Here is a 27113-nt window from a genome sequence, read left to right on the forward strand (position 1 = left end):
TTTGGCCAGTGTAGCTGTCCAGGGTGAACTGCAAATTCTCATTAGACCAGTATAAATTATCCACCGTGTCCAAAGATATCCTCCCCGTGGATGGCTGGATAGGGAGGTGAATGCATGCAAAATCACACCCCACTGACACACGCAGGCGAGCCCTAGCCCTCGTGATCAGCTGAGCCATCAGCTCTTGTGGCTTGGTGATGCTCTTGGACAGTTGGTGACCCAGGAACACCCACTCTATAATTAAGAGGGGGTTGTTTTGGTCTGTGTCCCATTGGAAAATCAGCCCATACAGATGCGGTAGCCTACCCAGGATGATGAAGTCAAAAGGCAGATCCTCACGACACTGGTGGGTGTGTCGACTTGAAATGATGGATTTCCACCTTCTCAAGTGCAGCCTTAGCCTCCGAAGTCAGGGCCCTCGGGGAATCCAGGGTCTCCCCCCATTTTAACAAGTTGAAGAGAGGGGATAAATCTTTTGTGGTGAGCCCCAACCAGGGTCTGATCCAGTTTAGGGATCCACAAAGCTGGTGCAAGTCTCTTAGGGTTTTAGGGTTAGTGTGAGTAAGGATTTTTTGGGGTATAATAGTACGGCGGGTGATCTCAAGGCCCAGAACTTCCAAGGCAGCAGGCGTTGGACTTTCTCTGAAACACAAATCCTGCAACAGACAAGGTTGTAATAGTGTCCTCTAAGGTGCGTGCAAGCATGTCGTCATGAGGGGCAGAGATAAGGATATCATCCATTGCAGCAGTTCACCTCGAGAGAATTGCCCAGGCTAGCTGGCCAGCAACCGCTAGCAGCACGGGGAGCACTTATCCCAATAGCTGCGCTTCAGGACAGCGCCTCAGGCAGCGCCCAGAGTTATAGCTAGGGACACTGCCAGGTGCGGACGAGGCCGAAAGCAGGCTGTGGTAGACAGGAATAAAGAGCGCTCTCTGTTTGGGGCAAGTCCGGGCTTTAATGATGATCCCAATAAGCCAGCAACTGAAGAGGAAGAGGGAGGGATTTCATCAACTTATATAGGGTGGAGAGTACATGGGTGGAACCAGGTCGGGAGCAAATGGGAATCCAGGGAGGAGTGGGGTACATCAGATTGACACAAAGAAAGCACTAATGAAAACAACTTAAGGGAGGGACCCTGGCCCCTGAACCAATCACTCTGAGCCCTGGACAGAAGATTCTGGAGAAAAAGGTGGTGGCAGGGAGTGACTGGCAGGGCACTGGGGTGGGATAGAAGAAAGGATACATTGGGTTACCGGGGAAATGGGGGAGTGGTTTAAAATAGATACAATGGTAGTAATAACAACTGGGGTGACTGGCAGTAACTGGGAGGGGAGGGAGAACCAGGGCAGAACCATTTTAACATAGAGGGGGAACGGAACAAACCAACACAACACAACATCTCCCCCTTTTTTGTTTAAAAAGAAAAATAAAAATAATTGAAAGCTCAAATAGAAGTAAACTGAACTGAACTATTGTCCTCTGAGTCTGGGTATTGGTGTCCCTACCAGGGGTGGCTCATCGGTGCCGAAGCCCATTGATCTTCTTCTGGAGCCTCAACTTCATAAGATTGTTCCTCTTCCGAGGCCACCACCTGGTTGACACTTGGAGTGAATGTTAATTTGTTCAACAGTCTCTTAACTAAGCTCCAAATAATGGAAAAGGCAACCAAAACTGCAACTAAGATCAGGAGAACTAAAACCACAGTTTTTAAAATCAACCCCACCCAACTGGAAAGGCCCCATCCCTTGAAAATGTCCCCCAGCCAGTCTGGCGTCTCCTTTTTGATGTCATGTACTAGATCTTGCATCTTTTTCATGGAGGATCTCGCATCCTCGGCCTTAGATGAAAAGTTCAAACAGCAGAGGCCCTCAAACTCCTCACAGTGATGGTTATGTAAAAGGAGCAGGAAATCTAATGCTGCCCTGTTTTGGAGCATTGCCTTCCTTGTTATTTCTTTGTCTGATAGGAGGTCTGACAGAGCGGCTGACGTAAAGTTGGCTTGCTTAGCGACCCAACACTCTAGGTGGGCCAATTCACCTAGAGCCTTGGCTGCGGATACCCAAGGCAAAAACAAGGTAACTGCAACCGTTTTTGGCTTTGACCAATGAGTAATTTCCGAGTCACATTCAGGGTTGAAATCTGTGATGTCTCTTTTGGGTCTGGCCAAATTTAGCGTGACCTTTTTTGCTTTCCAGTTCTTAATTTGGGACATGTTGGGCGTAAACAGCAACAGCTGTCCGATAGTACAGGGACCTCCGATTAGACAAGAGGGGATGCCTGCCTACGCTCGGTCTCCACAAATTGAAAACACACCTCTGTGTAATGCCAAGTGTCTGCTTCCAGTAGTGGATGGTGCACTTGTTTTGGTGACAATCTTGCACCACTGACATGCGGTATAATCCACTTTGAATTGCGACACCACCTGAAAGCTTTTATCGGAAGGGTCAGGGGTGAAGGGAGGGACAAACTGAAAACAAAGAGAAGCATTGGCGGAGCCGAGCAATTCGAATTTAAGGGGTTCGGAGTCCAAAGGGACCAGCCCTTTGACCCTGTTCCTCCAATCAACCCTGGGGTCAAAACTAGATGGAATGGTGACCCTTTTGGGGACCAAGGGAGCAAAGGAGGTGGCAAGGGTAGGAGGAAAATCACTAGGAGGGAAAGCAATCCCCACAAGGCATGATGACATTGGGTCCTCTGCTGAAGTAGTGTCCAAGCATATATGGTCCTGGCTGAGGGCTTGAGCAAGAGTCCGCTTTGGGAACTCAGCACATCACTCTGGATGTCCAGAGTTGCCGAGACAACCCTTGGGGGGCTTGGAAATCCTGGAATGCTGCCAGAAGCGCCTGGTGGCTTGACTTTGACCCTTCGAGGCATGTGCCACCTGTTTGAGGACAAGAGAGTCACTTAGGAATGAGCGGTGTAAGAATGATGTATTTACAGGGTGAAAGATAAATTTTAGGATTTTGGTGCAGGGGGGTTATGGAGACAAGATGGAGGGATCAGGGCGTGTCTTGTCCTTCTTTCTTCTTCTTGTCATCCATTTCTGTGGTGATGTTGACACTTCGGGATTGGTTCTTGGTGAAGGTGCACTTGCTGATATGGGTGAAAGGTGTTGGGAAATAAAGGTAAATATGATGTATATAGTTTTTAGTATAAATATAGATGACCGCCCAGTGGGAGGTCAGAGTGCCCTTGGCTGCCTTGCTGGTCAGACCTCTGTCGGGCTGAAAAAAAAGTTTATGGATAAGAAATAATAAACAATATCGAAGACTGAAAATCTGAAGAGTCCAGACTGGTCCTTTGAAGTGTGGGCTGTCCCAAGGCCATCCTGCGTGTGTCCGTGCAGAGACGAACAGCCAGAATGGACAGTCCACCAGACGTTTGTCTTCGGCTGAGGGACGATCCAAGGGTCCACAGATGTGGAACGAGGAACCCCAGTGCTGCGATCAGCCGGAAGATGTTGATTGGGAAAGGGGCCATCCGGGTGAGTATTGTCACTACAATAACAAGAAACATAATTAAAAAACTGGTCTGAAAATTTCAGTTCTGCCCTGAGGGAAACTTAGAGGAGGTCAAAATACAGGGAAAAGGGCTTCCGCCTCCTTTGCCAACAGACCTCCTCAACCTGTGCCACTACTCCGACCTTAGGTGCCTTCTTTGGGAGGAAGGGCCGGACCCACTTGGATGGAACCCACCTGAGACCCGAGGGAGTGGACACGCAAGTGTATCCCCTCCCCCAGGTGACCAGGTCAAACAGCTCTTCCGTCTTCCAGGTCTCCGGATCCTTAACTAGGACCGGAGGCCTGGCTTTCAGCTGCAGCTGCTTGTGTTGCCTGAAGTGTCACGCTATAGGAGGGTTCAGATTATCAAATGAGCAATTTTAAAAATTGATGGTAAAAAGTGCTTTGGCAAGATGGACATGGGGGGACTCCACCTTCCCAGCCGTTTGTTGTTGCTCAAGAACCCTCTTAAGGCTCTGGTGGTCCTCTCCACCATGGCTTGGCCTGTCGGGGAATAGGGGATGCCGGTCTTGTGCTCAATTCCCCATTGCTGCAGGAAGATCCTCAGTTCCCTGGACTTATACGCTGGGCCATTATCAGTTTGGATGACCTTGGGGATGCCCAGGACAGCGAAAGCCTGTACGAGATGTCTTTCGGCGTCAACTGCCCTTTCACCTGTGTGGGCTGAAGCATAGATGGCACCGGAGAAAGTGTCCACAGATACGTGTACATAACTCAGTCGGCTGAAAGAAGGGACATGCGTTACATCCATTTGGCACACCTCACAATTAGAAAGACCTCTGGGGTTAGCTCTGGAGCTGAGTGATGGGAGCTGATGGGACTGACATTGGGGACATGTAGCCACAATCACCTTGGCCTGTTCGCGTGTAAGTTGGAACTGCCGAACCAGGCTAGGGCTGTTCTGATGGAATTGCTGGTGGCTGATCTTAGCTTGACCAAACAGATCAGGGAGCGGGGCCATTTGGGCAGGAGCGGCAAGGGCATCAGCTCTTCAATTACCCTCCGCAATGAACCCCAGCAGATCAATGTGTGACCTGACGTGCATAACAAAGAAAGGTTGCTCTTGGCGGGACACTAATGTAACCAATTTGGAGAGCAAGTTAAACAAGGGGATATTGGACACCCCTTGAAGAACTGCATTTTCTGCCCTGGACACTACACCTGCGACATATGCCGCATCTGTAACTAAATTGAATGATTCAGAGAACCTCTCAAAAGCCCTGATGACTGTGTCCAACTCAGCTACTTGTGGAGAACCCTCTACCTTAGCGACATCAGCCTTCCACCGCTGAGTTTGAGATTCCTTCCAAGTCATTACTGACTTGTGGGATGCTCTGGACACATCAGTGAAAACAGTCAGAGCATTCAAAGGGGTCCAACTCTGAACTCTTTTTAATGATAATGAGAACTGAACAGCTTGATTAAATAATTTGTGGGCTGGCTGAACGACAGCAGTTTGGCCGGGGTAAATGTCCACGCAAATTGTAGCATTTCATTGATCTCAAGCAGTTCATCAAAGGTTTTCAGGTTGAACTGGCCTGATTCCAATTTGACGGGGATGAGAATGCAAAGTCACACCCTGCAAGCTCCCTGATTCGCGATCTCCAGATCTTGAATCTATTGATCTTCCAGATCAATTCTGCCACCAGCTGTGATGGCTGTGTCATCCTTTTGGACCTATGATGGCTGAGGTAAACCCACGCTATAATCAAGAGAGGGTCCCCCGAGCCTTGGTCCTTGCCCTTGATGGATTCGTCCCATTGAAAAATCACCCCATGGAGGTGTGCCAACTTTCCCAAAATGACAAATCTGAACGGCAGGCCCAGTTGGTATCGGTGGGCCTGCCTGGCAAAAATGTACTGTTGTATTTTCTCTGGTGCTGCCTGAGCCTCTAGGGTAAGTGACCTAGGAGAACTAAGTTCCTCTCCCCCTTTCAATAAATTGAAAAGGGGGGCTAGGTCGTTGGTTGGAATTCCTAGCTCAGGCCTTACCCAGTTCAAGGACTCACACAGTTGATGGACATCCGCCAAAGTCTTGATGTTAATTTTAATAGCCAATTTCTGCGGAACAATGGTCTGCCTAGTTAACTCCAGATCCAGGAACTTACTTCCAAGGTGGCATCCTTTGAATCTTATCCTGCTGAAGCTCAAACCCTGCAGCAACCAACGCATTGATTGTCAGGTCAAGTGCGTGGGTAAGCATGTCATCTATCGGAGCACAAACGAGGATGTCATCCATGTAATGGTAGATGATGGCATCCTCGGCAGCTGTACGTTTGGGGGACAGCAAGGAAGCGACGCACCATTGGCAGATAACAGGGCTGTTCTTCATTCCCTGCTGAAGAAAATGCCAATGGTAGCAGTTGCTTGGGGCTCCACTGTTGATGGCAGGAACCGTGAAGGCAAAACATGGGGCATCATCCGGGTGAAGGGGAATTTGGAAAAAATAGTCCTTTATATCGATAACTGCCAGATTCCAATCTTGAGGGAGCATCATTGGGGACAGCATCCCTGGTTAGAGGGGACCCATATCTTGAATGATGTTATTAATTTGGCGGAGATCATGAAGGAGCCGCCACTTATCTTTGTTTGGTTTCTTAATGACAAACACTGGGAAGTCCCACTGTGACATGGTCTTCACCAGGTTGTCCTTAAGCAGCTGCTCCTTGACAAGCTCATTAAGTGCCTTCAATTTTTTGTTTATTGAGTGGCCACTGCACTAACTTTTCTGGTTTATCTGATTTCTAATTCATTTCCAGGTAGGGTGCTCTTCAGTGACCTCTGCCTAAAAAACCTGGGGAGCTTGTTGGAAGGTCAATTTGGGCTCCCCACTGGGCAAGGTGGTCCCTCCCCCACAGGGGTTCCATATAATCTAAAACAAATGGGCGTATAGATGCCAATTGCCCATCCGGGCCAAGCAAATGCACGGTGCTCTTGGATTGTTTGGCCCATTGTAAACCCCCAACACTGCAAATGTGACCAGCCATGTCCTGCAATTCCTAATGTGACGGCCGTTCCTGAGAAGGAATGATTGTCACATCTGCCCCTGTGTCCAAAACACACTTAAGGGGTTTCTGATCTCACACACGTTCAGGATCCGTCCTAGTGAACAGATGACCTGATGGTTCATAGGAATGATCTCACAGTGCAAAAACCAACATGGTACAGGGGGTTTGCAGTGATAATCAAATCAAATGCAGTTTTATTGAAATAACCACAGCAAAAATGCGATAGAGGGATCAAGGGAGAGAAAGAGATAGAGAGAGAAGAAAGAGAGGGAGAGGGGATATAGCTACCAACACAGAGACGAAGTCCTTTGGTCCAGTCCAGTCGAGGGTCTGCCTGCTACGCTGGGGAGATCTCAAAGGTTCTAGCTAACTCAGAAATTTTTATTACTGAAAATTGTGCGTGCGTGTGTGGGGAGGAACAGATACAATAGGGAACAGATGTAACAGATAATCTATGTTCTCAGCAGTAAACGACACCCATTGTTTTCTTGGTTCAGTGATCACAACCTGCAGGCAAACATCTCAGTTTGGTCAGCTTGCCTCCCCCACACACCTCCCCCAGGTTGGCGGTTTCAGTCCCAGTCCTTGGAAGGAGCAGAGGGGCCTTTTAGGAGTTTCATGTCTCAGTCCTTGATGGAGAAGCTTCTTACATCTCAGTCTGTCTGTCACGGTGGTTGTTAAACAGGTGAGGGTCTTCTGTGGGAGACCACCTGAAATTCAGGAGAAGTCCAGCCAGGCCAAGAGGTGGGACAGCTTCCAAAGCTGCTATTGTTGCAAACAGGGCACGGTGCCCCCTTCTTAGCACACAACAAACACACCTGTGAAAACAATAGCTTAACACTGAGCTTTCAGGTCTCAGGGCCCGTGGCATGTGACTTTTCTCCTTCAGAGCCAGATATTCTAGACAGGGGGGGGTCTTCTCTTCAGTGGTCTCCCAAGGACAATCGTGAGGCAGATGAGGGAAAATTCGGACAGACTCTCACACACCCTCGAAAGCTGACATGTTAGTCTAGGTTCCTCCCGCCCACGGACCTGAGCCCAGGCCACCGTAGGATATATGTCTTGAGCTGGTGTGGAAGGCAGTCCTGGGACCCAGGTCAGCTCAGGCACTGGAATGGCCTGAGTGATGATCTGTCCCTTGGGCAGGAAGAGGGGAGGATGGACACAGTACAGCCCCATCGAAAATTGCCCCAGGTCCGATGTTAAGAGACCAGTGACAATGTTTATCTCCAGTGACGTGCACTTTGTGTCTCCGACAACTACATACTTACAGCTGATCTGTCCCCAGTTTACCTGGGCACTCCGGGCACACGGAGACCAGATGGAAATTGGAGTCCTTGAGGTGTAGCGGCTCCATCAGCTGCAGCCTGAAAGGTACCGTTTTAGATGAGGTGATTAATATTGGCACAGGTAGGAGGCATGATAAGCAAGACAAGTCCGGTATTATAAAAGTCATGTCCAGTTGTGGCAGCAGGCGGTTCTTCCTCTTTCCCCTCCCCACAAGATGGTACAAAACCCGCCTTATTTATATCTTCACACAGGGGGCGACTGCATTCTGATCTTAGATTTTTGTAGGGGGTCCCCCCGAATTCCCTGCCCTTTCCTAAATTCGCAAAATTGTTTCCTTAAAGGACAATCGGGCATCCAGTGCCCTAACTTCCCACACAGATGGCATGGGGAAGGCTTCCTTTGGGTTGGGCCAGGGGTACTTGGGAGTGGCAGATGGTCCAACAGAGGAGTAGCGGAAACAGGATCGTTGGAAGCGGCGTCTAAGGAGTCCGCAGTGGCAACATGCCCAGGCAGTGGTCTGGCCCTGTGGTCGAGGTCTCCGGAAGTGGTGGCGACTTTTTGCGCGCAGATCTCAAGCATGCACTGCAGGGTGGGAGGAGGATCCAGCGGCAGGCTGAGGATGGCATCCCTGCATGCTGGGTGGGCATTAGTGGAAGCTACTTCTTCGAGCAGCTTCCTTCTGGTCTCCTCACCCTGCACCTATGCTTCAATCACCTTTTGGAGACGCTCGACAAACGGGATAAACGGCGTGACAGCATGCTGCAAGATCTTAGAGTTGCCCCCGGCAACCTCAGGAAAGCCCTCTCTGCCGCTTTGGCACTCTCCTTTAAAACCTCAGGCGGGATGTCTCTAGCCTGGGATTGCCCGTCTGCCCAGTTCCCCTCCCCGCAAAGGTGGTTAGTGGAGACAAGCTCCCCGTACCGGTCTCACCCTGTGCAAGGGTTCTCCCACAAGGAGGGGAGGATCCCCACCACCTCACTCTTATATACCCCCTCCCACACCACGAATTCCATGGGGTTGAGGAGGCATGAGAAAAGGCTCTGGAGATCACAGGGTGTGATCTCCAAGCCTGATAGAGTGGCCCTCAGGATCCCCTGGAAGTATTCACTCTCCCGGATAAAATCCTTTTGGGCCTTGCAGAGCTCCTTTATTTGGTGGTGGGGAAAAGGGGTCCACTGGGCCCTTCCCCCTCAGGGTGGTATGTGACCGGAGCCGCAGATGGAATGGAAACTGGCTCCGGATCACCGTTCTCCAGCCACCCCCCCTCCCAGCCCCCAAAGCGTGGGAACCAGTAGGGGGAGGGGGAGGGGAGTGGCTGGAGGACCAGACAGAGGACGGGGCAGGGATATCAGGTGACAAGGGTCCCGCCCCTAGGGAGGCATCAGGGGGTGTGGCTTGGAAAGAGGGAGGAGAGCTGGGAGGAGTCACTGAGGGAGGAAGAGTGGGAGGAAATGGGGAGGGGTCAAGGAACAGGAAGGGGATTTTCCTGGACCTAAAAGGATTGTGGGGAAGAGAAGGAAAAAAAGGTGGGAAGAACCATGTGGCTGCCTCCATCTTGGGCTCCATGGGACCCATCTTGTGGAGGGAGCTGAAAATGAACTGAGGGTCTTCTAACGGTGCAGCGGCGACGGCCTTGATATTATTCGCCCAGGCTAGCCGGCCAGCAACTGCTAACAGCACGGGGGGCACCCATCCTGATAGCCGGGCTTCGGGACAGCGCATCAGGCAGACATCCAACGCTATGGCTGCAGGTGCCGCCAGGTGTGGATGAGACCGAGTAAAAGCTGTGACGAACAGGAATAAAAGAGTTCTCTCCATTTAGGGCAGGTCCGGGTTTTAATAAAGTCCAGGGAAGCCAACAAATGAAAAGACCAGGGGAGTGGCAACATAGGTTTATAAAGGGAGTGGGAGGTAGGGGTGGAACCGGTACAAGGACGAATGGGAATCCAGGGGGGAGTGGGGTACATAAGACTGACATTCAAAGAAAACCAATGGATACAACTCAAAGGAGGGGCCCCAGTCCCTAAGCCAATCACTCCAAGCCCTGGAGAGAAGTTTCTGGATGAAAAGGTGTGAGCAGGGAGTGACTGGCAGGGCCGTGGGGTGGAGTCGAGGGAAGGATACATTGGGTTGCTGGGGTAACTGGGGAGGAGTGTAAATGGATACATTCGCAACCATGGGGACCAGGGAGATTGGCACATAATGGGGAGGGGAGGGAGAACCCAGGCAGAACCATTCTAACATAGTGGGGACAGAACAATCCAACTTAAACAAAGTTGGGAGAGAGGTGGAAGGGAAAGATCCCCTAAGGGTCTGGCTAGGACTCTTAGGGCGGGGGGAATGGGATATTTGAGAGAAGTCAGGGGAGGGGTGGACACCCTGCACTGTGCTGGAGTGGGCTGCTCCTCTCAGAATCCCAGTCTTGGGGCAAGCAGGGGAGGGAAAAGGGCTAGGAGTAGGGGTAGAGGTAGAACTGGGGAACAAACTAGAAACTGAGGGTTGTTCTCTCAATTTTGGCCCGGATAGTAACAGGGCTCTGATCTGAAGGGGTCAGTAAGAAATTTTCGCCAGGGAGAAATCCCCTAATTGTATTGAATTTTGCAATCTGATAGAAACAGCTTCCCAGAAATCAGGGTCACAAATTTTTTGGGGGGAAATCTCCAGAAATTGGGAAAACAACCATTTGAATGATTTCCTTATTTTTTTTTTTTTGGGAATGACAAATCCCTCTCTGGCAAGGATACCCACAACTTGGTTAGTAGCTCTCTTTTGGGTTGCAGAAAGTTGAGCACCCATGGCTAAGAGATTTTAAAAGGGGCAACTCAATCCACCCACCATTTCAGGGAATTGTAAAGAAAACAGCACAAGCCCTGCACCAGCCCCTGTCAGAGACAAGTATCTGCGCAGCAGAAAGAGAAAATATGGCCCCAAAGGGTAAATAGATTAAAAAGACAGGGAGAGAGAAAAGAGAAAGACTTACAAAACTCCGGCGGGGGCGAAAAGAAAAACTGGAGTGGTGGTCCTGTTGGGGGAACGACTCCTGGGTGCACGGAGCTGCCATTCCCGATCCTGTGGGAGCCCCACCCACTAGAACGGGGTCTGCTCAACCCAGGGGTAGTTCCGCGGCTAATCAGCCTCGTCCATGGGGTCCGGCGAAGCGCTCAGGTCCACGATGACCCGGATTTGGAAGCCTTCAGGGCCCCACATTGGGTGCCAGAACTGCAGCTGTCTGGCCAGAGAAATGCATCCCAGCTAGCTCATCAGCACAGCTAGCAGCACAGGGGGCACTTAACCCGATAGCCCGGCTTTGGGTCAGCGCCTCAGGCAAGTGCCCAGCGCCATAGCTGAGGATGTTGCCAGGTGCAGGACAAGGCCAAGGAGTGGCTGCGGTCAACAGGATAGAAAGAAGAGAACGCTTTTTGGTCAGGGCAAAGTCCAGGTTTATTGAGTGTCCCAGGGAGGCCAGCAACTGAAGAGAGAGAGGGAGGGTTACATGAACTTATAAAGGGTGGGGAGTACAGGGGTGGAACCAGGTCAGGAGCAAATGGGAATCCAGGGAGGAGTGGGGTACATAGGATTGACACAAAGGAAACACCAATGAAAACAATTTAAGAGAAGGGCCCCAGCCCCTGAACCAATCACTCTGAGCCCTAGGCAGCAGATTCTGGAGAAAAAGGTGGTGGCAGGGAGTGACTGGCAGGGCACCGGGGTGGGGTTGAGGAAGGGATACATTGGCTTATTGGGGAAACTGGGGAACGGTTTAAAATAGATACAATGGTAGTCATAATAACTGGGGTGACTGGCAGTAACTGGGAGGGGAGGAAGAACCAGGGCAGAACCATTTTAACATAGAGGGGGAACGGAACAGACCAACACAACACAACAGTGTATCTAGTTCTTTATGTGTAGTGTAATATCTGTGATTTCCATTTGTATACAGTTGTGTATACAATGTATTGTATACACAATATTCTATATTGTGTACACAATATTGCATATACAATACATTGTATTGTATACACAATACAATGTGTATACAATACAATGTATTGTATACACAATATTGATGTAGTTTTTCGTATATGTCTTTTTAAATAGCTAAATTGGTATTTTTATTGGTATATATGTCTGGTTTTATATTTTGAGATGTATATTGATCTATTTCTATGTATATTGTATTTACATATATATCCAGATGTATAGCTGTATATTTGTATTTATATTTGCATATTTGCAGCTGTACAGATATTTAGATTGGTAGTGCTGTTTGTCTCTTTAAGGATAGGTTTGTGTTATGTATCTGTTTCTGGAATGTAATAGGTAACATTTAATCTGTATTCACATCAATATATTGTGGTAGTTGTATATGTATTCAGTTCAATTTAAATGTGTATGGCGTAACTCTATTTGTTGAGTTCTTGGTAATAGAGAGAGATACTGATATTTTTTGAATTTTTATATGGGGTGTATGCTTGTTGAAATATGCAAGAAATTAAGTTCTTAATTTTCTCTTGATCTCTGCGTACAGTGAGTGTTTGTAGGGGTTTTCAATAACTTACTTTTGTTAACAGAAGTTGTTATTTCTATGTGCTTAAATAGTGTGGTGTAACAGTTAAATAAATTACATTCTTTAACTGAGATCTGTTCTATCTTGTCAGCGTTGGTGTAGCAATTTGTAAGAAATGCCATTTGTCAAGTGAGATGGGTGTCTTGTAAATGCTGGAGGATTCTGGCTGTGAAAATCTCCAGCCATGCCCAGGACAAGCCCCACCTGCACTCGGGCTGGGAAAGGGAAGCACAGACTTGAGCTGGCAGCAGACCCACATGTTGGCTCAGAACTAGCTACAAAGGCCTGCTGGCTTAGAAAAAGATCAAGTATAGATTTTATATATTGTTGCAGTACATATATTAAAATATGTATATTACATAGTATATTGTAGGAATCCTTTAAATCAGAGGGTTTTGGGAAAGCCGCTCCTCAGTGAGGAGGATTTCTAGCCTAGAGGAACATAAAAATAAAAAGAAGACCATGGGCAGTGCCATTGCCGGAGGCCCAGGCTGTTAAAAGGAGGAATGGATCGTCCCCTTTGTCGTCTGTATCCTTGTCAGTAATAAGTAGCAACTTTAGGGGCTCCTGGGCAGCGAGATGGAAAACCATCTCTCTAAACCAGAATGGGACATCTTTTACCAGAAGCAATTTTAGGATAAAGGATGTTCAGACATCTCAAAACATGAACTAGAAGACATTAATCTGGGTAAAAGTGAATAATCAAAATACAGACTTGAAGTCTGCTTTTACCTTTGATTTCTGGAACCAGATCAAGTGGAAAATTTACAATCTGGTCCCTCTCAAAAAGGAAGAGACTTTGGTCAAACTTATGCCTGTCTCCAGAGCTTTAATGGAGAGCTTTAAACAGAATGATTGTAATAGAGACTTTCTCGAACAACAAAACAGAGCACCTGGTTCTGAGACTTTAATTCCGAGTGTTGCTGGGCCTTCGTCCTCCTCTGGGGGGATCTCGGGTTTTGTTTGGGGTTCCTTCCCTTCTTGTGGCATGTCTGGGGTTTCTCCAGGCAGTGTGGACAGCACCCTGAAACCCGGGAAGGAGGAATCAGATCAGCTTCCAGCTTCGGTCGTGTTCTCTGTTTTTTCTGGGATTCCCTGAGTTGCTGATGCTGCGACCAGGCATCCTCCAACTCCCTGGAAACATCATCCGCCCCCAGAATTCCCAGGAAAGTGTTCAGAATTTTTGTTGCATTACAAGAATTTGAGGTGTTTTGTGTAGAAAAGAAGAAACCTCACAACTTTATAAAAGTTGTAAAGCCTGGCATGCCTTTATTACGACGCGCGTCGGACGCAAGCCTCCCCAAAAGGCATGCGTAGCCCTGAAGACCTCAGGTCTCCTTTTATCCCCCTTCCAAATGCATATGCATACAGTTTCACAATAGGTTCGTACATATTAATTCCGCGTGACATTTATTGCCAGTTCTTCTTTATCAAAGGAATTCCTAGGTCGGGGGCAAAGTGACCTCGTGGTCATTTCTGTTTTCTTTTCTCTGCCTCCTCGCTGTCTCCGGCATGCAATTTTTCCTTCAGCTTTGGCCTCACAGACTTTTCACCTCTCCTAGACTCTTCACCTAATTCAGAATGGATCTCTACTCTGTCTCATTCCTCCCTTTCCTAGAAATAAGTAAATTCTTTTACTTAATGAAAACCCTCACGACAATAAGTGTCTTTTAATGCTTCACCATGTATGTTTGACAAAGGGGTTAGTACAGCTGTTCGTTGTAGTATTCTCCAGTTCCAAATTAACAATATAATAGATAATCCTAAGCTTATCCCAACTAATATTAGCAAAACTACAATGGGGTGGCACAACTTATTAAAGATTCCATTTGCAGTTGGTGACCATCCAAAGATCACATCCCACCAGTGATGATCCATATTTTGTTTTATTCTTTGTAGAACTCTGGTTATCTCTTTTCTATCATGCTGGACAGTAATTAAGGTTTTCTTTCCACTTTCTTGGATTTCCTTCAAGATTTCCAATAGGTCATGGTGCTTAATTAATTGTTTCACTAATGTAAGGTTCATCCCTATAGGGGTAGGTGGTAGTCTGTGATACATTGTGTAATTGGCTATAATCAGCTGGTGGGATGTCACTGGGGCCAAGTACAAAAAATCACCCCTGATAATCCTAACAAAATTACAAATACAGAAATTAGAATGATTTCTACTAGACAGAATAACATAATTGCTATCAATTTGGACAGCAGCACAAGCAGTTCTCAAGCATACACATCCTTTTCCAGTATATACGAGCACAGATTTCTGGTCAGTGACTGGATGAATTTCAAAGTGACAAATACTCTGTTCAGTGTCCAAACACATATCCTGAGCATTAATAGTATTGCTTTCACAAATGAATCCCATCTGTTCTCTAGCAGGATTCTAAGTTTACTGTCTGCCACTTTTCATTCATCTTTCGTGCCCACACTCTATGTTCTGAAGGATAGAGTATTGTTTTTTCATGGTTTAATCCTAGGGCAATGATGGGATGGATAACAAAAACAGTGGCATTACGTATGGTAAACACAAAGGCAGTGGCCACATTAGAAGCAGGATCATAGGTGAAATTCACCATAGTCCACCAGGATTGAAACTTCCTTTCAAAATCAATTGCATTATCCCACACAGTTTTCCGAATTTCAGCTGGAGAATTACCTTCACCCCTTTCCCGTATGATCAGAGGTGCTGTTGCCTGCATCCATAACTGTGCTTGTATACAAATGAAAGCTAAAGACACATTATCTTGAACTGTACTAAGTGCTTCTACTATTAACTTGTGGTCTTGGTCCCCGGCTGTTTCCCACTTTGCCAGTACTTTTGAAATCTGCCACTGGCTACTTCCTAATGCCAATAGAGATGACTGTAAAGGCTGTTTCAATTTTGTTAGGCCCGAGTAAGTTTTAGTCTCAGTCCATTGTCTCCTGGCATCACTCCTCAAGGGGCTTCTGGGCCTTCTTCACCCGAGAGTGATGAATCCAGGCGTTCTGCTCCTTGATTTTGATTGCAGTGAAGGTGGTAAGAAGCACTTGGAATGGTCCCTCCCACTGTGGTTCCAAGGTCTTTTCTGTAAGAGACTTAACATATACATAATCTCCAGGTTGTATGTTATGTACTGGCCCATCTAACTCCTGGCTCCGAGTTCCAGCCACATGTTTCTCAATTTCTCTGAGCTGTTTGTTTAAGGCCACCATGTAGGTGGCTAGTGTTACCTCTCCAATGTGGTTGGACATTCTCTTTTGTATTCCATATGGTCTTCCATAGAGTATTTCAAAAGGGCTCAACTTTTCTTTAGCTCAAGGTTTAGTTCGAATTCCCAATAGTGCTAGTGGAAGACCTTGGGGCCAGGGTAGATTAACTTCCTGCCCCAGTCTTATGATTTGCTGTTTAATCAAATGTTTCATTTTCTCCACCTGGCCACTTGATTGGGGGCGGTATGGGGTGTGAAGTTCCCAGTCTATGCCCAGGTGGCTACTAATCTGTTGCACTATTTTGGAAATGAAATGTGATCCTCTACCCGAGGATATTGTGGCTGGAACTCTGAAGCGTGGTATTATTTCTTGTAATAATACTCTGGTCACTTCTCTAGCTTTGACAGTTCTGGGGAATGCTTCTGGCCACCCTGAAAATGTATCTGTCAATGCCAGTAAATACCGATACCCCCCTTTCCTTGGGAGTTCTGAAAAGTCCATTTGCCACTGCTGTCCAGGCCCATGGCCTCTCCCGATCTGACCGAGTTTCGGTCTGGGGGTATTTTTGGGGTTAGTCTGGAGGCAAAGATCACACTGTCGGGTCACTTGAGTAATAGTGGCATATAAATTCCTAGCAACAATTATTTCAATCAGGTATGTGTATAGGGCATCTATTCCCCAGTGCGTTTTCTGGTGTTCTTCCCTTACTAGTGACCACAATAAATGGGAAGGGATTACCAGTTTCTTTTCAATGGTAGCCCACCCTTCTTGGTTATACGTCCCTTTTTGATCTTCAATTAATTTCCTATCTCTCGTATTATATTCTGGCTTACCTTCAAGGGAGATTTGTCCATCTGGAATAAGGACTCATTCAGTAGCTACCTCACCTTTTGCTGCTTCTTTTGCCTCTCTATCCACCAGCTCATTTCCTTCCTCCAATTCTGAGCTCACTCTTTAGTGTGCCTTAATGTGCATAATGGCTACCTTTTCAGGCAGCTGAACTGCTTCAAGCAGCTGGATTATCTCTCGTGCATGTTTGATATTCTTTCCCTGTGAGGTCAGCAGTCCCCTCTCTTTCCAGATCCCCCATGTGCATGTACGACTCCAAATGCATACCTCGAGTCTGTGTAGATGTTTATTCTCCTCCCTTTTGCCCTTTCCAAGGCATGAGTCAGGGCAATTATCTCAGCCTTCTGTGCAGAGGTACCTGTTGGTAAGGGTCCAGACTCAATTACCTCTCTGCAGGTGGTCACTGCATACCCAGCATGTCGCTTCCCATTGGCAACGTAGCTGCTCCCGTCAGTGAACCAGGTCTCTGCATCGTCCAGAGGAGTGTTCTTTAAGTCTGGGCTGGAGTAGGTAGCTTCAATGGTCTCCAGGCAATCATGGTGTACTGGTTCTCCTTGATTTCTGCTGAGAAAGGAAGCTGGGTTGCCAATATTAGTCACCACTATGTCCACATCATCTTGCTCTACCATGATGGCCTGGTATTTCAGAAACCTCTGTGGTGAGAGCCAGTGGCCACCCTTTACTTCCAGTACTGCGGATACTGCATGGGACACTAGCACAGTCATTTTTGTCCCAGGGTAGACTTGGATGCCTCTTGAATATTCAGCACAACTGCTGCTACACCTCTGAGGCAACCTGGCCAGCCTTTGGCTGTTGCATCTAGTTGCTTAGAGAAGTAAGCAACTGCCCTCTGGTATGGACCCAAGTCCTGAGCCAATATTCCCAGGGCAATTCCCTTTCATGGGAAAATAGGAAGAATGGTTTACTTACATCTGGAAGTCCCAAAGCTGGAGCTGACATGGGAGCATTCTTTAGCTGGTGAAAGGCCCGTGTGGCTTCTTTTGTCCACTGGAGATCTCTGCTTCCATTGGCAATAAGAGCATAGAGGGGTCTGACAAGCAGTCCATAATTATAAACCCACAGCCGGCACCATCCTGCCATGCCTAAGAAGGTTCGGAGTTCTTTTATTGTCTGGGGTTTTGGGGTTTGGCATATGGCCTCCTTGCGAGCCTGCCCTAAAGTCTGTGGCCCAGCACTCAGCTCGTACCCCAGGTAGACAACTTTCTGTTTCACTACCTGTGCCTTTTTCTTTGATACTCTGTATCCTTGGAGTCCTAGGAAATTCAAAAGGCTTACCACCCAGGCCACACATGCTTCCCTGGTCCGAGTGGCCACTAGAAGATCATCCACATACTGCAAAAGCCTTCTTTCTTCCTGTGGAGCTTCCCAGGACTCCAGATCTTTTGCAAGTTGCTCTCCAAACAGAGTAGGGGAATTTTTCCATCCTTGGGGTGGTCTGGTCCATGTGAGCTTGGTTTTGCACCCACTTTTAGGGCTTTCCCATTCAAATGCAAAAATTTTCTGGCTGGCTTCATGGATGGGGAGGCAAAAGAAGGCATCCTTTAGATCTAAAACAGTAAACCAGGTTAGCTCAGGTGTTAGGCAAGTTAATAAAGTGTATGGATTGGCTACCACCGGATACAAATCTTCTCTTATTTTATTGACAGCCCTCAAATCCTGTACTATCCGGTATGACCCATCAGATTTCCGAACAGGTAAAATAGGAGAATTAAAATCAGATTGACATTCTTTCAGTAATCCTAACTGCAGAAAATTTTCAATTATTGGGCTGATTCCTTCCCTATCCTCTTTCTTTAGGGGGTATTGCTTGATTATCACTGGTTGCGTTCCCTCCTTGAGCTTAATTAGTATGGGGGGGGGGGGGGGGGCATTTTTTGCCCTCCCCAGTACATCAGAGGCCCACACCCCAGGAAATACCTGACCTAGTATTTCTTCATCAATTTCTTCCTCAATTCCAATAGCTGTTAGGGTTAAACTTAATACCTCTATGTACTTTTGATCATTCACCTCCAGAGTAATTTCCCCATTTTTGAATGTAATGGTTGCTTGTATTTGTTCCAATAAATCTCTGCCTAAAAGTGCCTTTGGTGAATTAGGCATGTACAAGAATTTATGAAAAACCCATTGTTTTCCCAATTTATACCTCAAAGGTTTACAAAAATATGCCCTTTCCGACTGGCCAGTTGCCCCCTGAACTACAACATAATCATTTTCCACAGGTACTAAAGCTTTATTTAGGACTGAATATGTAGCTCCCGTATCAACCAAGAATTCCACCCTTTTCCCTTCTTCCCCCAGCCTCATTGTTATAACCAGTGGATCCGCTGGGGCAGAATGCCCCGGTCCTCTTATGTTGTTTTGTACGTGTGCAGCCATTTGTTGGTCACCCTGTCTCCGTTCTGGGTATTGATCTTTCCAGTGACCAATTCTTTTGCAGATTGCACACTGGTTCCTGCCCAGCCGAGGTGGTCCTTGTCTTGGTGGTCCCTGGTTGTATTTTCTCTGCCTTTCCTCCTGTACCACTGCCACCAACCTTTTCATTCCTTGTTTATATCCTTCCTCCCGGTTACTAAATACCCTCCAGGCTTCCTCTAAAAAGACTTCAAGATTCCTCCTGTCTGGTCCCCGAATTTTCTGAAGTTTACGTCTGATATCTCCAGCAGACTGCCCCAAAAATGAATTAACTAGTTGATTTATCCCTATCTCAGACTCCAGATCTAATGATGTATGACGACGCATAGTATCCCTTAAAAGCTCTAGAAATTCAGATGGAGTCTCAGAAGGCCCCTGCTTAAGGGAATATAAGGCAGACCAGTTTATGGTTTTTGGAATAGCTCTTTCCACCCCTGTTGCCATCCACTCTTGATACTCTGCTAATTTCTTTACCTCTGCTGACACATTAGGATCCCATTCTGGGTCTTGGAGGGGGAAATGTTCTTTTACATCTAGCTGTGTGGCCTTGCAGTAATCCTCTGCCAAATTCTCTGCTGTCTTTAAGATCAGCTGTTTCTCTGTTTCAGTGAAAGCATCTAGTAGTAGCTGGATGTCAGCCCAGTCTGGATTGTGTTGTTTGATAAAATATCGTAGGCGTTTGGCAGTGAGTATTGGATCAAGATGATAATTCCTCGCAACCCTTTCCCATGCCTCTAAATCGAGGGTGGTAAATGGCACTTTAATCATTAATTTGCCCCCTTGTGGTCCCACTGCCTCTTGTGGAGGGGCCTGTAGCACTACTTGCCTCCTGGTTCTAGACGCAACTGGACTCCCACGGGTGGGGTGGGTTCTAGTGGATGCACCTTCCCCACCTGAGTCCTCCTCCTTTTTGGGGAAGTTCCCTTCCTCCTCATCCTTGGTTTCAGCCTCATCCTCCCTAATCTCCTTCTTTCGGGGAGGAGCTTTCACCCACTCAAATGTGTCTCGTTCTTGCTCCTCAGAACGATAGACCTTATCTGATATCATACACCGTTGTCCTATACTGCATGCTGAACAACAGCGTTTGATTTGCCCTCTCTTTGCCTTGTTATCCTTTACAAGGGCAAGACCAGTGGGTCTGAGGGTGATTTAATCCCACAGTCCTTTTGCCACTCTTGGTGATTTCTTAAAACAAAAAACATATCAGCATACAAAACCTCATCCCATTTACCTTCCCGTCTTAAAAACAATATGAACTGCAGTAAAGTATTATAGTCTAGGATTCCAGTGGGTGGCCACCTTGCTCTGTCCTCTAACATCTTTTTTGTTCTCAGAGCCCCCCCTGCTGGTGACTTCCTTCCAGTGGGCCAAGATGCACCCTAAGGGGCTAGCCCGTGGGACTTCCTGGCTCTGGTTAGTTCCCATTATTTCCTTCTTGCCCTATCTCGATTCCACCAAAACTTCTTTTCACAGACCTTCACAGTAGCTTCCCAGTCCTCCTCCCACACACTCCAAGTGGCAGGTATCAGATGTGATTTCCCACACACAAGTTTTAAGATCTTAGACTCTGAATCAGCTTGATCAGAAACCTCTAATCTACACTTGGGGCACATGCCCTGATGCTTATTAGAACAACAAAACCAGCGTTTCTCACAAACTCTGCACTGCAATAATACCCACGCAGCATGCCAGCCTCTTGATGCACCGAAGGCTACCCGAAATTTCCCGTAAAGACAGGCTATTCCATTTATAACAGGGAGCTCTAAATCTTCTACGGCAAGCTGTTCCCAGTCCTGACTTACTAGAGTGCCAGCTGAAGTCTGGTAGAGCCCCTCTAAATGAACTTGTTCGTCTCCTCTATCTATCCAATAATTCACAGGGTTCACAAACTCCCAAGGGTCGAGTCCAAACCACGGAGGCAGAGGAACCCCTTGGGTTCGTCTAGCCACGGTGAAAGCGTGCACAATCTACACCACAATTTACCACCTTTACTCAATCAACGTCCTCACCCATGTGTTTCCACTGTTTATTCTATTTTCTCTGTCAGGCGCTCCCCGCCCCCCCAGCCAGCCCTAGCCAGCGTTTACTCAGCCTCTCCAGCCGCGGGTAGGAGCTCCCCCCCCGCACAGTAGAGCGCTATAGATCTACTCTCCTTTATACACCATACACTTATACACTTGCACGATTACAAACACAGTGCACTGACCACACAATGCATTAACCATAACGCAACACAGTGTCCGGACACCACTCACACAGGCACACACAAACAAAACACACACGGGTTCAGCTCTGCCCCATCAGAACAATGAACCCTGATACACACATACACGGGTTCACCCGGCTCACCCCCAGAACTGCTTGCGGTCTGCTCTATCAGAACGATGAACCCCGTCTCTAATACAGCTGCTCCATCAGCTGAACCCAGATGTCTCTGGGTGGTTTACTCCCTTGCTCTCCTTTCCCCCCCGGGGGCCCCTCAGTACATACCATATCTTCCTCTGCAGCCAGCAGGTCCTTGTCTATCCTCGCAGGAGGCAAGCTGAGGCAAGCGGAGCCTCCTCCAGGAAAATCCTGGGGCGCGCCTAGGAGTCCGTCGGTTCCCCCCTGCCACTGCAGGGACAGAGACGGAGACAGAAAGTATCGCTCCTCCTCCTGCCTGGCTCGCCAGATTGTTTTGCGGAGAAATGAAGAAACCTCACAACTTTATAAAAGTTGTAAAGCCCGGCATGCCTGTATTACGATGCGCGTTGGACGCAAGCCTCCCCAAAAGGCATGCGTGGCCCTGAAGACCTCAGGTCTCCTTTTATCCCCTTTCCAAATGCATATGCATACAGTTTCACAATAGGTTCGTACATATTAGTTCCGTGTGACATTTATTGCCAGTTCTTCTTTATCAAAGGAATTCCTAGGTCGGGGGCAAATTGACCTCGTGGTCGTTTCTGTTTTCTTTTCTCTGCCTCCTCGCTGTCTCCGGCATGCAATTTTTCCTTCAGCTTTGGCTTCACAGACTTTTCACCTCTCCTAGACTCTTCACCTAATTCAGAATGGATCTCTACTGTCTCAGAGGGGTCAGGGGATGTGTTCTGGGGAGGCTGGGAATTGAACGGGTCCAGGAGATGAGAATTTGAAGAAGATTTGCAGAACAGGAGCTGCTGTTCCTGTGCCCTGCTCCTCTTCCGAACAAAATGAGGCTGGATCTTGTTCATAAGTTGTGCAGGCAGGGTCTGCCAAGGGAGGCTCTGGATCCGCTCTGCCTGGCCGAGGGACTGCAGTGTCACTCCTGCCACTGCTTCCCCTTCCCAGGAAGTCACCTCCTCGGATTGGGCTAAGGCAGGCAGTTTGCTTTGCAGCTCAGAGGACTCTTTTCATATAGATTCCTCTGCCAACACTCTTCTGGGATTTTCACCACTTTTGGCTCCCCAGCCTCCCATTACAGCAGGTGGGGGGGCTTTGGATTTGGCTCTGCCGGCAGGGGAGGGCTCTGTCCAGAGAGGTGGATGGGGTGGAGGTGGAAGAGCTCAGGAGAGTTGCTGTGGAGACACAGTTTGTTTAGAAGCCTTGAAGCCTGTCTCATTCGCTGCTGGGCTGGGGGAGAAAGAATGCTGAGATTGCAGATCAGACCTGAGAGTTTTCCAGCTGTATCCCTGTGGGCAGGGATACGGGGTGGAACCTGTAACAGTCCATTGGAAAGAGTTACAAACACAAATTCAGGATCTACAGCTGGAGAGCAGCCCAATTTGTATGAATCTAAAAGGATCCAATTTAGTGAAGACATGAGTTAGCAGGCTCTGGCTTTCTTCCTCTCACCAAGAACTTGGAGCCCTCCTCCCCAGCCCTTCCTGGTAGGGCTCCTGGGAAAGTTTGTTGCTGTGATGACATTACTGCCAAGAACTTGGAGCTTCCTGGCAGAGTTCTTGGGACAGCTGATTGCTGTGACAACACTACCTGTTCTTCTTCTTCTGGATCAGATACAGGAGTGATGAAAGGAAAAAACAAAACACAGTCTGAATTAGCGGTAAGCCTTCCATTGCAACTACTTAATTGGTCTAATATTATTCAAAATTTAGAAAAAAATTTGGATTCAAATAAACAACTCCTTGCCTTACCTGTAAGACATGGTCATAATGATGTAAATCCACAATAGGAAACTCTTTCTCACCATGATATCAAAGAACTTATAGGAAGAATGTAAAAAAATTATAACTTCACCTGATCAGCCTCCAACTGTAACAGAGATGCTAACCGCTTGCAGTAAACTCATCTCTGCACAACATCTTGCTAATGTGCAAATCAATGCTTTTGGAAAGCAGATTGCAGAATCTCAAGGAAAGGTAGGAAAAACATTGGGATATAATTTGGGAAAGACTTGGGGAGAAAATTTGGGACAAAAAATGGAAAAGCTTGAAGGCTTTTCAAAAGGCTCTTGAAGCACAAATAAAAATTTTTGCAAAATCTGTTGGTCCTGTACAGTTGGGACTCTGATAAAAAGTCTGGTTGCTTTGCTTGTGGTAAACCAGGACACATGAAAAGAGATTGTCTTACAACAACAATCCAACCTAAACAGCCTTCTATTTGCCCTTGATGTGGGAAAGGGAAGCATCTTACTAAGCACTGTCGTTCTCAATTTGACATCAATGGCAAAGCTTGGTCGTTAAACTCAAAAAAGAGCATGGATTATCACCGCACCTCGACACAAGTAGTGGTCCCTCCTTACAGTCAAGTACCCAGTCAAATGGCATTGGTACCTCAGTCATTTACTCCTCAGTCAACCATCCCTCAAATGGTCCCAGCTCAATACCCTCAGGTACAAGGTTCAAATTGGCCATTGGCCTCCTCAAAATCGATATACCTTTTAAATAATTTCTGTTATTAAAGTATTTCTACTGGAATTACCAGGTTTTTTTCCAACAAAGACAGTACCTGTTGATTCTAGGCAAAGCTAGCAACAAAACTTTTAGACTTTCAGGCCTTCCAGCTGTTGTTTCAATAAATTGTAACAAAGAGCTAGTAATTTTAGCTATTGCATTAAACGTTCCAATGGTGACTCCACCAAAAACACCTATTGCTATTGTACTTCTTTCACCCATGAATACAGCCAAGCAAAACAACTTTCCAGAGAATTCAAAGATGTCTGCGCCATTTGGAACCTCAAGTCCTGAGATCTTTTGGATGCAATGTTTGGACCGCAACCAAGCAAAATTGACTTGCTGCCTGACTGACTGTGGTAAAACAATTTACATTACAGTCATGCCAGATACTGGTGCAGATGTCACTGTAATTTCTCACATGTTTTGGCCCAGCAATTGGGATTTGGTAGCTCCTGCAGGTTCCCTCACAGGGATTGGAGGTGCTACCGTGTGTTTGCAAAGTGCATCCATGATTAACATTACAGGTCCTGAAGGAAAGACAGCAACGGTGCATCCTTTTGTTCTTCAGAAGCCTCTCATCGTCTGGGGGAGAGATGTCCTGTCCCTCCTGTCTGAGGGAACAGAACTGGAGGTGGGACTGTGATGGAAACCACGTCGAAACCTGCCACTTGAAAGCTGACCTGGAAAACCAATCATCCAATATGGATTGATCAATGGCCTTTAACAGAGAAAAAATTAAATAGCCTTAAAAGATTGGTAAAGGAGCAATTACAAGAAGGCCACATCACAGCCACAAATAGTCACCAGTATTCATCATCCATAAGAAGATATTGGACTCCTGGAGGTTCTTTCATGACCTGAAGAAGATCAATGAAGATCAATTGAAGACATGGGACCTATTTAACCTGGACTTCCTTCTTTATCAATGATCTCAAAACACTGGCCTCTCATTGTCATTGATTTAAAGGATTGTTTTTTCCACATCCCACTTCATCCCAATGATGCTCCAAGATTTGCCTTTTCAGTTGTAGTCATCAATCAAAGAGAACTCAGGCAGAGATACCACTGAAAATCATTGCCCCAAAAAATGAAGAATTCGCCTATAATTTGCCAACATTTTGTCACACAAGTTTTGTCTCCAGTTCAACAGAAGTATCCAAGATCCATGATTCTACACTACGTGGATGATTTGCTCATTGCTGCTCCAATGCAGCCAGAGATGGAGCAAACTCATCCTAGTGTTGTTACTGAAATCCAACATGTAGGACTTAAAATTTCTATACCCAAAATTCAAGAAGTTCCACCCTGGCAGGATCTGGGATGGAAGATGACTGAAAAAACAATAACACCACAGAAGATACAGCTCCAGACCAGTGTCACCAACCTGCAAGATTTACAACAGCTTCTAGGAGAAATCTATTGGGTCACACCTGGTATGGGAATCACCAACAATGAACTGGGTCCACTTTTCAATTTACTGAGAGGAAGCTGTGACATCAATTCTCCCAGAGTTCTAACACCTGAAGCTTGTGCAGCCTGTGACAAGGTCATGGAGGCTCTCCAAAGATGACAAACTCATCACTGTATTCCAGAAAAGCCTTTCTTTTTTGCAATTTTAGGAGAAAAAAATGCAGCTTTGTGGTCTCATTTTTCAAAGGGACCCTTCTGAGAGACATCTTTTGTTGATAATAGAATGGGTTTTGCCTTCCCTACAGGTTTCCAAAGATTATTTTCACAGTTTTAAAGATGATAGCAGAAATTGTGATTAAGGCCAGAACAAGATTGTTAAGTTTAGCAGGTCAAGAATTTGGAGCTCTCTATTTACCACTGAAAAAAGATGATCTTGACTGGGTAATGCTAATGCATTGCAAATGCAAAATTCTGCAAAATTCGGATGATTTGCAATGAGCATGGTTAAATTTTCCAGATATTTCTTCTGTTGATTACCCAGCTCACAAATTATTTCAGGTAAAATTGAGTTTTAGAGAGAAACCTATGTTAAGTAAAGAACCTTTAAAGGCAATAATTCTAATCACTGATGGATCTGGCAGAAGTCACAGATCGGTCGTAAGTTGGTTGAACCAAACAACTAGAACTTGGGAATCAGATATTCAAATAGTAGAAGGATCTCCTCAGATTGCTGAACTTGCTGCTGTAGTTCAGGCTTTTCAGCTCTTCCCACAACCTTTTGATTAATTAACATATTCTGCTTATGTTGCTAATGTGGTTAAAAGAATAGCAGGATCAGTTCTAAAGAATGATAGTAATGACACTTAGATATCATTGGCTTTCATGGCTTTATACAACTTTGCAATAACGAACTAATCCATATTTTGTTTCTCACATCAGGGCTCATTCTTCGCTTCCTGGATTTTTAGTGGAAGGAAATGCCAGAGCAGACAAAGTGACAATGGTTATTTCAAACACTTTGCCAAACATTTTGGAACAAGCAAAACTGAGTCATGCCTTTTTTCAGCAAAATGCACAAGCACTTGTGGGAATGTTCAAATTTCCAAAAGTCAAGATAAAACTATCATTAGTACTTGCCCTGAATGTCAGCTTGTGCACCTTCCTGTTTCTTCAAAGAGTGACCAACCCACGGTGTTTACAAAACCTGCATTTATGGCAAACGGATATCACTAAATAGCCTTCCTTTGGTAAATTTAACAATACTCATGGTTCAGTGGACAAGTTCTCTGGTGCAGTTTTTCCTTCTCTTCACACAGGTGAAACAGGTAATCATGCCTGTCAACATTTTTTGCAAGATTTTGCTTCATGGGGTGTGCCCCAAGAAGTAAAAACTGACAATGATGCTGCATATACAGCTCAAAAATTGGCCACATTTTTAAAGATTGTGATGTTCATCCCATCCTTGGTGTTCCTAACTCTCCCACAAGTCAAGCAATTGTTGAGAGGGCACATCAGACATTAAAACACATTCTAGATCAACAGAAGGGAGAGTAGTGGTCACACCACAGATGAGGTGGAACAAAGCTTTATGTGTTTCTAATTGCTTAAACAGCTCTGTGTCAGAACACAATCCACAAATATTTAGGCATTTTTCCAATAACACACAGGCAAAACTGAAAGAAAATCCCCATTTTAATTAGAAACCCTGGGAAAGGACCCACTGAAGGTCCTTTCTGATTAATCCATTGGGGAAAAGGGTATGCTTCTGTCTCTACAGGTGCAGGAATTAAGTGGGTCCCAGCCAAAAAGGTCAAACCATATCGCAGCCAAGAATGTGTTGACGAGTTCAAGGCTGTAGAAGCAAGTAGGCAGATGTGAGTGAAACAGAGGGATCATGCCTCATGCCTGATGTTCCCTTTTCTTCAGCGGGATCTGCAAACTCTTATTGGATGCTATTTATAAATGTTTCAATT

At 46.5% G+C, this 27113-nt stretch overlaps 1 protein-coding gene across 1 annotated transcript in view; it reads right to left on the bottom strand.

Moving 5' to 3' along the window:
• Positions 1 to 10945: 10945 nt before the first annotated feature.
• LOC128942950 (serine/threonine-protein kinase PAK 2-like) overlaps positions 10946 to 27113 on the bottom strand; it is a 73779-nt gene continuing 57611 nt past the window's right edge. The window contains 2 exon segments of the mRNA XM_054285686.1: positions 10946 to 11048; positions 21495 to 21518. Coding sequence (XP_054141661.1) covers positions 10946 to 11048; positions 21495 to 21518 — 127 coding nt within the window.

Source organism: Melozone crissalis, unplaced genomic scaffold, assembly GCF_028551555.1.
Source record: "Melozone crissalis strain CALT ecotype California unplaced genomic scaffold, PUWL_Pcris_2 ptg000005l_1, whole genome shotgun sequence".
In the NCBI taxonomy this organism is placed as follows: domain Eukaryota; kingdom Metazoa; phylum Chordata; class Aves; order Passeriformes; family Passerellidae; genus Melozone; species Melozone crissalis.